The sequence below is a fragment of the Gymnoscopelus microlampas genome, assembly GCF_963454915.1.
Source record: "Gymnoscopelus microlampas genome assembly, chromosome: 16".
In the NCBI taxonomy this organism is placed as follows: domain Eukaryota; kingdom Metazoa; phylum Chordata; class Actinopteri; order Myctophiformes; family Myctophidae; genus Gymnoscopelus; species Gymnoscopelus microlampas.
Window position 1 is genome coordinate 49665989 of NC_139953.1, and position 11668 is coordinate 49677656.

The 11668-nt window shown below is 44.1% G+C and overlaps 2 protein-coding genes across 3 annotated transcripts in view; one reads left to right on the forward strand and one right to left on the reverse strand.

Annotated features, from left to right (window-relative positions):
* The window catches only part of cep85l (centrosomal protein 85L), a 93512-nt gene that overhangs the window by 27081 nt on the left and 54763 nt on the right, over positions 1 to 11668 (reverse strand). For both annotated transcript variants that reach the window (XM_084082634.1, XM_084082633.1), the window contains exon 6: positions 10712 to 11109. In XM_084082634.1, the coding sequence (XP_083938760.1) occupies positions 10712 to 11109 (398 nt within the window). The remainder of the gene's footprint in view (positions 1 to 10711; positions 11110 to 11668) is intronic.
* Positions 5716 to 8590, forward strand: pln1 (phospholamban 1). Its single transcript, XM_084082662.1, has 2 exons — positions 5716 to 6086; positions 8454 to 8590. Exons 1-2 carry the CDS (start codon positions 5929 to 5931, stop codon positions 8458 to 8460), a joined length of 165 nt encoding a protein of 54 aa, XP_083938788.1. The 5' UTR covers positions 5716 to 5928; the 3' UTR covers positions 8461 to 8590.

The following is an 11668-nucleotide window of genomic DNA, read 5'->3' on the forward strand; positions in this document are numbered from 1 at the left end:
ACACACACACACACACACACACACACACACACACACACACACCACTTCAAAACAAGCTGGATCATTTGTTTGCGGTTTTCTTGCTGCTTAGGGAGAGTTTCAGCTTCACCCAGCTGATGGCTGCTCAGGTGGTTCTGATGAGCACTCTTTTGGCAGTTGTTGTTAAGCGTGTTGCTCATGGACAGTTTGTTTGTTTGTGTGACGATGGGGTCCAAACGTTTAGTTCAGTGACCATGGGGCTAAAGCATTGGTTCTCAAAGTGGGGTCCGGGGACCCCCGGGGGTCCTTAGCGGGGTACCAGGTGGTCCCCGGCTAAATAAAACACACCACTGGATGGCGGGTCTTGGGTTCCTATTTGTCTTGGACTATATCAGTGGTTTTCATATCCAGACTTTCGGTGCTCTATTTCAGTGGTTCTCAAAGTGGGGTCCGGGGACCAGGGGGGACCAGGGGTCCTTGAGGGGGTTCCAGGGGGTCCCCAGGTAAATGATGGATAGGAACCAAATGAACCCTTATGGGTCTGTAACTCCTAGAGTGTACAAATGGAACCAAATGGACCCTAACGGGTCCATTTGGTTCCATTTGTACACTCTCAGAGTTAAATTAACATTGATTTTACAATATGAATTGGGGTCCCAGAGATAGAAATGCCATTAAATGGGGGTCCGTAGCCCTAATGCATGTCAAACTGTCCTCCATAAGGAGAGATGACTGGCAAACGTTGATCAATATAACTATTCTTCTACATTCTCTGATTGTGTCAGACTTCTTGTAATTTAAGTAATGCAGATGTTTAAAGTAATACTAGGTAACTTTGTCAACAAAACTAAAGTTAAATTGTATATCTTTTGTGAGTGGCAAAAGTTTCACAACACCCACTCCATGAATTTCACCCCCGAAAGCCTTTTATTTGTATATTTTCTATTGAACGGTGATAGGGGTGTCTTTCCCGCGAAAATGACGTCATCTGGCCGGAAAACGGAAGCGGAAATGCACCGGTTTCCTGTTTGGCCAGGAACTACTGCACCGGTTTCCTGTTTGGCCAGAAACTACTGCACCGGTTTCCTGTTTGGCCAGGAACTACCGCACCGGTTTCCTGTTTGGCCAGGAACTACCGCGCTAATAACAAAAAGGAAACTCACGCTGATTTCAAGAGATTGTATGATTTGAAGATCGAAAAACAACATCAAAAGAAAACACAGCTCACGGTAACTAAAGCTCCACTGGCTAAGAGAAACGATCCACAGATACATTTAGCATAAAACAATTAAAAGGACGCTTTTTGAAACGATTCCGTCTTCCGGGGAAAACAAATGGAATTCTGGGTAACAGAGGAATAAACGAACGGCCTGCAGTGACGGTAATGACCAGCAGAGGCTGCTAAAAATCGTTATTTGTGGACCTGCAGTGTATAACTTTAACAATCATTTAACTCTTGAGAGCGTAAAATGAAACCAAATGGACCCGTACGGGTCCATTTGGTTTCATTTTACGCTCTCAAGAGTTACAGATCTAATAAGGGTCCATTTGGTTACCAACTCTCCTATCATTTAGCTGGGGACCACCTGGAACCCCCCTCAAGGACCACTGGTGGTCCCCGGACCACTGGTTGAGAACCACTGGACTATACACCGCCATGCACCACAGAATGAAACGCAGAATGACATCTACCCAGGACTATGTGTGTGTGTGTGTGTGTGTGTGTGTGTGTGTGTGTGTGTGTGTGTGTGTGTGTGTGTGTGTGTTATGTGTGTGTGTGTGTGTGTGTGTGTGTGTGTTATGTGTGTGTGTGTAATGTGTGTAATGTGTGAGTGATGTGTCTCGGTGCCTCAGACTAAACAAATCAGTCTCGTTAAAGCTCACTAACGAGTCTGTGGGGAGTTGTAATTACTGTCAGCTGCCTGCGGGGGGCAGAGCTGACGACGTGTAGGAGCATCAGGCGGACGAGGGTTCAAGTCCTCTTAGAGAGAGAAGATAAGATAAGATAAGTGTGTGTCTGTGTGTGTGTGTGTGTGGTGAGCCTGTACTTCAGCTATAAGTTCATGTCAATATAATAGTGTTTATAGTTACTAGACCATACCCGGTGAAGGGCGCAGGCCAAAGCAGTTGCAAACTTGGGGTTAATGCACGTCCTGTCGCGCGGTTTCTCCCCCGCACGCGTTCCCGTCGCGGCACTCCCCGGCCCACGGTCACCCCTCCCCACGGGCGGATATATAACACATATCAGGGTGATTGAAAGGAGACTTTAAACTAGTGACTGGAAGAATTTATGACGATGTTTATTAAGGTAAGAAAATCTCTAGTCTAAAGTTTGTCAAAAACCCATCCGCTTACAATGAGAGAATATCCTTTCTGACACCTGCAGGCCCCCTACTGGCCATTCATATGAACTGTCTCTCTTCTGTATCGGCCTCATTGTAAATATGTCCGGCTGTGGCCCCTTGGTTCCAGCAGGTTAATGTACTTGTTGAACTCATGGTGTAGAGAGAGTGACACAGCTATAGGATAAGAGAGAGAGGATCAGACTCTACAGAACAGACATGTAGAGGTCAGTCAGTGTGTGTACTTGACTCTAGGAACTCTCCGGGGGGAGGAGGGGGTTATGGCATTTCACAGCCACTTGTCAGCCAAGCCCCCCCCCCCCCCCCGGGTCTGTTAATCTAAGGGTGGATTCCTCGCCAGGCTGTCCCGTTCCCCCCCCCCCATGGTGCTCTATACGAACCCCCCCTCCAGTGGTGGAAAAATAACTCAGATATTTTACTTCAGTAAAAGTAGCATTACCGCAATATAGAAATACTCTGTTACAAAGTAAAAGGCCTGTGTTCAAAATGCTACTTGAGTAAAAGTACCGAAGTATTGGCATTAAAATATACTTAAAGTACCAAAAGTAGAAGTACCGAAATGTTTGAAAATAGCAGATCTACAAGCTCACAACGCGTTGTGAGCTTGTAGATCTGATATTTTCAAATAGCCTATGTATAAAATAGGGGCTGAAGTGGTTAATGTGTGTTTTATAATATCATAATTTATATCTGCAAAGTAACTAGTAACTCAAGTTTTCAAATAATTGTAGTGGAGTAAAAGTACTGTATTTGCCTCTGAGATGTAGTGGAGTAGAAGTAAAAAAGTATTGAACATTGGAAACACTCCAGTAAAGTATTGCTATTCACGTGTTTCACCGCTATGGTGCAACGAGCCAATCAACGTGTTTCACATGTTTTTGAAAAAAATAGTTAAAAAAACTCTTTTCTTTTCTTTCTTTTTTTTTAAAACAAAAAAAATCGGAACCCAAGATATCATTATCTGAAGATTTGCAGCTCCATCCACTCCTTGTTTAACTTATAACTGAAAAAGGCTGTATCTCGCTTCCTAAGCATAAGGATAAGGATAATTCCTTTTAACAGGTCGTTCATGAAAGTCCTTGCGGTCTTGTTTCCAATGAGAACCTGTGAGCAATTAGGGGTTAAGAGTCTTGCTCAGGGACAAATTTCATTTCATCGACACATATGCTGGCGTGGCCTGGAATTGAACCTGGGGCAACCAGGGCCTCTGGCTCCCTAGGCGGGCTCACTAACCGTTCAGCTATGGCCGCCCTTTTTTTTTACTTTGAAAAAATCTCTGGCACTGCGACAACATAGCCAGAAATAATTCTGGCACTCAGCGAGTTAACCTGGAAGCATGGTCTGTGGTCTCTACTCAGAAAGGCCAACAGAGTGATGCTGGATGTAAATAAAGGACTATTGTCACTCTGTTCAAAGCCGTGTGAGTCGGAGGAACAAGGTGACCTTCCACTTGGCCTCAACCACACAACCCATCTAACCCCTGCTCATTTTGCTAGGGTTGGATGGCTTAGGGTTGAGGACAGAGTACAGCAACTTGCTATGGGCCTGGTCTTCAAGATACACCACAACATTGGCATCCCCCTGTATTTGTCAAAATACTTCCTAAACGTAAATGAAGTCCACGATCATAACACCAGAGGAAGCTCCACGGATCATGTTCAACCCAGATTTGGCAAAAACAAGGGAATGAACTCGTTTACACAACAGAAATGTGGAATGCCCTACCCAAAGGAGTAAAAGGAGTGTAAAACCCTACTCACTTTCAAAACTGTCCTAAAGAATCACCTTCAGGAGGCTGACATTCCAAACTGGCCCCGGTCAAAGTCAAAGTCTTAACCTACACATTATTTATTGTGTTTCATACCAGTAACCTGTAAGCTCATTGTATGACGTTCTGCATAGTAGTGTATATTTGTATGTCTTAAATGTCATCATGATTTGAGTGCACAGGGATCTCATTTTAAACTAGAAAAAGTGCTCCTCGGAGCACAGGTCTCCGCCAGGTCACGTCGGTTATTGTGGCCTCCTGGTGGCGCTATAACAGGCCAATGTGAAAAGGGTGGCATTTCTTCCTCGGCCTAGTGGGAATGTGAGTGCAAATTTTCACGGAAATCGCACACTGTGTTTATGATTTGATTTTGTTCAAAACGGACCAATACTGCAGACTTTGGAAGCCAACCTTAGCCAATCAGGATGGAATATGAAATATCAGGCGGGGGGGGGGGGTTGGCACCAGGCTGGCACCCAGAGAGGGGTCGTGACTCCAGATAAAACCTGTCAACAGCCTGTCACTTAGAGCACTCACACTTCTGTTATCTCTTTACTCTCTCACACACACACACACACACACACACACACACACACACACACACACACACACACACACACACACACACACACACACACACACACACACACACACACACACACGCACACACGCACACACAAACACACACACACACAGACGCACACACGCGCACACACACACACACACACACGCACACACACACACACACACACACACACACACACACACACACACACACACACACGCACACACAACACACACACACACACAACACACACACACACACACACACGCACACACGCACACACGCACACACAACACACACACACACACACACACACACACACACACACACACACACACACACACACACACACACACACACACACACACACACACACACACACACACACACACACACACACACACAGTGTGCCACTCAACACCCAGGATAACCCTCTCAGCCACATGGGATGCATAGTAGTCAATATCCATGCTGTCAGAAACCCTCAAATCAGGGGCGCAGCCATGGGTGGGCCTGGGTGGGCCGTGGCCCACCCACATAGAGAGAGCTGGCCCACCCAATCCATTTTGCAAAAAAAAATGTATAGTACATTTTTGGATTAAAAAAAAAATCAGTAAAATCAGGCAAAAATAAGAATGAAATAACATATTAACCCTAACCCAACCCTAACCCTAACCCTAATGAAATAACATATTAACCCTAACCCAACCCTAACCCTAAAACCCAAATAATGTAACAAAAAAACGCCTAACACGCAATAAAAAACGCGCAATAACCGCAAATGTTCGCGAGCGTGGGTCAGGCGCGCGTGCATGCGTGCCCAGCCTATAGCGTTCTGGCTGCGCCACTGACTCAAATTATAATGTTATCATCATCATACATAACTTATGATTCTCTCTCTCTCTCTCTCTCTCTCTCTGCTTCCTGTCCTGTTGAACTTGAACCTTCAGACCCCCCTCAGTCCAGCTGTGCAGCAGCTGTGCCGTCACCAGCAGCCACAGGGGGGCAGCAGTGAGACACCAGCCTCGTAAAAACAAGAGGGTGACATTATAGTCTCAGCGTTTAGACGTCACGTCACCGCAAACCACGTCCACAAGACGTCTTCAAATCCACCCAAACAACTACAGTGACCACGTGACCGTCCAGGACGTCCGTCCGTCCGTCCCCCGGCCTCGCCCCCTTCCACGACCCTCTAAAGCCCCTCCTCCTCCCCTATAGCGCCCCCCTAGTGGTGGGTGGTGGTTGTTGCGGTGATGGAGAAGGTGCAGCACCTGACGCGCAGCGCCATGCGGCGTGCGTCCCAGGCCGTGGAGGTTCCTCCTCAGGCCAAGAAGAACATGCAGGAGCTGTTCGTCAACTTCTGCCTCATCCTCATCTGTCTGCTGCTCATCTACATCATCGTGCTGCTCATGTGAGGACTTACGTGTTGATTTCGGCGATTAAAACTATGACGGATATTCTTTTTCGTCGACTGCCTTTTTTCACGGACGAAATCTAAATAAAAACTAAATAAAAACTAAATAATAAATAAAAACTAAATAAAAACTAAATAAAAACTAAATAAAAACTAAATAAAAACTAAATAAAAACTAAATGAAAACTAAATAAAAACTAAATGAAAACTAAATAAAAACTAAATAAAAACTAAGCTATGATGACTAAAACTGAGACTAAATATATTGACAATTTCGTCAACAAATAAAATGTTATGTTTGGTTGCGCTCGGGTGTTGCGCTCTGAAAATAGCAGATCTACAAGCTCAGTTGTGAGCTTGTAGATCTGCTATTGTCATCATGCAACCAAGTGTAAAAACAGCCATTATGACGCCATCAAGGCACCACCAACATACATTTTAGTCGACTAAATAAACTGTAGATTTATATTTAGTCGACTAAAACTAGACTAAAAATAAAACTTTTCAGATGAATAAGATATGACTATGAAACTACATCAAAATTTGATGTCAAAATCAACACTCATGGCAGCCACGTTCCCTTCCCCGATCCCACACCCAGGTCCATTCACGCTTTACGGTCCATACCGTCTACCGACCCGATACCAGTGTGTGTGCGGTGCTGGAAACGAGTTTTTACTCAAGTAAAAGTATCAATACTGCAATGCAGAAATACTCTGTTAAAAGTAAAAGTCTGAAATTAAAAATTTTCGTCAGTAAAAGTGCAAAAGCATTGGTATCAAAATGTACTTAAAGCACCGAAAGTAAAAGTACTAAAATGTTTGAAAATAGCAGATCTACAAGCTCACAACGCGTCGCATTGTGAGGGGATACGAATAATTTGGCTAAATTGAATTAAAGATTTTTTTTTGTTGTTGTAAAGTTTAGCCACAAGTTAGTCAAATAATAATAAGACCACATATAGAGATGTACCGATGTTGTTTTTGTCCTTCCCCATACCGGATTACCAGATTCAAAATATGACTGTAAATTAAATATAATCATGTTATAAATGACGTGGTATCGGATCGACATAGACGGGCTTACTCGCCGATGGTGTTCACTCTCCATTCCGACATCTCACCACTCCAACTAGTGGCTTCCGCGTGCGGTTAGGGTTAGGGTTAGGGTTAGGTATAGGGTTCGTCAACGTCGGAAAGGCGACATGTCGGAAAGGAGAAATGCACCCCTCGCCGATACCAGCATTTTAAGCAGAATCTATCTGCAGCTTCACTGATCCTGGTATCAGTATCAGTACAACTCTACTTACACTATGTCTGTTTGGCCCATATATATATATATATATATATCATATATTCACTGTGCATGACTTACAATCACTGTATCTGCATGATAAATGATTTAACCCATTGAGACCTGAAGCCGATTCTACATGTCTCCTAAATCCCAACAGTTTTCTGAATAACGTATGTTTATATATCAGTGGTGCTCAATCTTTTTCATGTCAAGAACCCCCAAAATTATATGTATTTGGCCGCGGACCCACATCAAAATATTTTTGTTCCAGGGACCCCCCAGAAGCAAAGATTTGAGTTAAAAATGTTCGCTTTAAAAATATATACATTCAAAGATTTGCACACATTTTCACGATTTTTCAAAAATAGCAGATCTACAAGCTCATAGCGCGGCACTCGGTGCCGCCCTATGAACTTGTAGATCTGCTATTTTTGAATAGCCCAAAGTGTAAAATAATCCTTTTTAGCTCAAATCTAAAAATGACACAGTTCCAGGTCTTAATGGGTTAAATGATGTCAAATCACTGTATCTGCATGATAAATGATTTAAAATCACTGAGTTCAGATGGTTTAATGAACACTGAGGATTTCACTGTGTTTTAAACTCACATAAAGAAAGACACGATGTCTGATGTGTGTGATCAATGCTGTAAAACCTGACTGAACCACAGGAGGGCGACACCTCACCTGTAGTCACTGTAATCACTGTGGTTGATATACTGCATGTCACCAGAGAAAGAAACACAACTCTGTCACACACACACACACACACACACACACACACACACACACACACACACACACACACACACACACACACACACACACACACACACACGTGCATGGGCACACACGCACGCGCACGCACACGAGCACTGCTGAAATAAACTAAGTAGTTTAAAATGAAACTATAGGAATGTGTTGGGGTTTTTATTTGTGTGTGTGTGTGTGTGTGTGTGTGTGTGTGTGTGTGTGTGTGTGTGTGTGTGTGTGTGTGTGTGTGTGTGTGTGTGTGTGTGTGTGTGTGTGCGTGTGTGCGTGTGTGTGTGTGTGTGTGTGTGTTACTCAGAAGCTGAAAGCTGAACCCTGCCGCTGGGACCAACAGAGGACACACTGCTAGAATGACCACCGTCCACCGTCCGTCCGTCCGTCCGTCCGTCCATTCATTCAGTTCTCTAAAGCAGTGGTTTTCAACCTTTTTCGCGTCAAGGACCCCCACATTGACACATATTAGCCCACGCCACGGACCCCTATTTGATCAAATATGCCATGGACTCAACCATTTAGGTTTTATTGGGGGTCCCACTCCCAATCGACACTGTATCCCCATCATTAGTGTTCATGTAACTCTGAGAGTGTACAAATGGAACCAAATGGACCCTAACGGGTCCATTTGGTTCCATTTGTACACTCTCAGAGTCACAGACCTGTAAGGGTCCATTTGGTTGCATTTGTACACTCTCAGAGTTACAGACATATAAGGGTCCATTTGGTTCCTAACTATTCATTTGGCTGGGGGACCCCCTCGAGGACCACTTGGTGGTCCCCGGACCACTGGTTGAAACCGCTGCTCTACAGCAGTGCTACTCAAAGAGCGAGAGGACTCCTCTCTCTCTCAAAGAGAGAGGAGTCACACAATCTTTGGGAAAATAAAAAAACTATGAAATGAAATGCTGAAATATGAAATATAGTTTTGATGAAGTTGATTGTTGTGTTGTTGTGTGTTTATTGTCAAACCAACTACACACACATGTCAGTCAAACAAAAGATTAAAAAAAAAAAGATAATTCCTTTTAACAGGTCGTTCATGAAAGTCCTTGCGGTCTTGTTTCCAATGAGAACCTGTGAGCAATTAGGGGTTAAGAGTCTTGCTCAGGGACAAATTTCATTTCATCGACACATATGCTGGCCTGGCCTGGAATCGAACCTGGGGCAACCAGGGCCTCTGGCTCCCTAGGCGGGCTCACTAACCACTCAGCTATGGCCGCCCCCAAAACAGATGCTGAGTACATTTTAATCCATGAACTCTTTAACTGCCAGAGTATATACACAATCTACCCCCTTCCCTGCCACAGAATAACATTGCAAAAATAGGTGAAATGTGAATTTTGTCTCGGTTTATTTTTTAACATTGAAGTGAATGGAGCAGAAAATCTTCGCATCGCGTTATCTCCTGCTTCCTTTGTAATAAACAAAATTCAAAAATCTCGTTTTTCTCGTCGACGGCTGGCTGAGCCATGCGGAGAAAAACGAGAGATCTCGTCAATGGCAGGAAAAGAGTTAAGACCGGGAACGCATCTGTGTGTCATTTTAAGATTTCTTTGGCTATTCAACAAATAGCAGATCTGCAAGCTCATCTAGCACGGCACCGAGGGCCGCATTTTTATGAAAAAACGTGGAACATTTGTGCAAGTCTTTGAATATATATATTTTTTTTAACTCAAATCTTTGCTTCTGGGGGTCCCTGAGATGGGGGGGGGGGTTCCATGGCCAAATACATATCCTTTTGGGGGTCCTTGACATGAAAAAAGTTTGAGAGCCACTGATATTGAAGCAACATAAGTTTAAAAAAAAACAGTTTTTAAAAAACAGGATTTAGAAGAGATTTGTAGAATCCCCCAGAAGATTTCAGTTAAAAAATGTTGCTTTAAAAAAATGTAATTCAAAGACATTTTCACGATTTAAGACCTGGAACGCATCTGTGTCACTTTTTGATTTGAGCTAAAAAGCATTATTTTACACGGTGCCGCGCTATGAGCTTGTAGATCTGCTATTTTTGAAAAATCGTTATTTTTTTGCAAATCTTGAGATTTGAGTTACAAAAGCGAACATTTGTAACTTAAATCTTAGCTTCTGGGGGATTCGACAGTTTTTTTGAAAAAACGTATGTCGCCATAATATCAGTGGTTCTTTTTTCCATGTCAAGGACCCCCAAAATGACATGTACTTGGCCGCGGACCCCCATCTAAACATATATGTTCCAGGGACCCCCCGGAAGCAAAGATTTGAGTTAAACATTTTCGCTTTAAAACAATATATATTAAAAGATTTGCACACATTTTCACGATTTTTCAAAAATAGCAGATCTACAAGCTCATAGCGCGGCACTTTATGAGCTTGTAGATCTGCTATTTTTTTAATAGCCAAAGTGTAAAATAATGCTTTTTAGCTCAAATCTAAAAATGACACAGTTCCAGGTCTTAAAGGGTTAAAAAACAAATAGAATTTAAAATAATGGTTACAGCAAAATATGTGTCAGTATGCGTTCCAGCATCGAACGGGTTAAACCATACTAAACCCAAACTCTTCCTTCTCATTGGTTCCTACCTGGTTAAGCTCCGCCTCCTGCCGCAGCCTGTCGCGGTGCTGCTGGTCGTGCGTCCAGGCCGACAGCCCCGCCCCCGGCTCAGCCCCTCCCCCTGGGGGGCGGTACTCCATCTGCTCGCTCAGCCACATCTGGGTCCGCACGGCGGGCTGGATGGGGGACCCCCCCACGCCCGCCCGGGGGCCCCCCGCCCCCACCGCGGAGGAGGAGGAGGAGTTGAGGGGTCCCCCACCGGGCGGCGGGACCCCCGTGGGGACCCCCGGGGGGGCCATCAGCCGGCTCTCGGGCAGGGCCCCGTAGTTCAGGTCCAGGCTGGAGGGCTTCAGAGGGGAGGAGAGAGCCGAGGAGAGGGCGGAGGAGAGGGAGGAGTCTCCTCCTGTGCTGGCTCCTCCCACTCCGGCTGTTAGGGAGGGAGGAGGGCGGGGCAACAGTCAGTGGTGGAAAAAGTACTATTTTTTTTTAACTTAAAGTAATACTAGGTAACTTTTTCAACAAAACTAGAGTTAAATTGTATAAAGGGTTCCCACACATTTTTAACACATTGGGTGCCAAAACCGTATATATACGGTTTTGGGAAAAAAAAAAAAATATATATATATTTTTTTTTTTCAATTTTGTTTTTTTTTTTAAACATTTTTTTTTCCCTTCGCAGCACCAGGAGATATAATTTTCCGAAGATTTAGACTCCAATCCACTTCCTGGTTAACTTATGACTTCAAAAGCCTGTATCTGGGCTCCTAAAAAATGGTTAAAAATCCTGGCACTCAACGTACATTTTTTTAATAAACCTCTGGCACCCCAAGTGTTAACAATGAATTTTCAAATTTCCAGGACTATAGAAATCATACAGTGCTATAATGAGACTCTTAACCCAGTGTGCCATCAATGGCCCCAAGACGGACTCGAGCGAAGGCGTCACGTGACAAAAAGAACAGATCTACAAGCTAACAACGTATCAA

Excerpts from the sequence above, each read along its gene's own strand:
- pln1 (XM_084082662.1), top strand. The coding sequence starts at position 5,929 with ATGGAGAAGGTGCAGCACCTGACGCGCAGCGCCATGCGGCGTGCGTCC.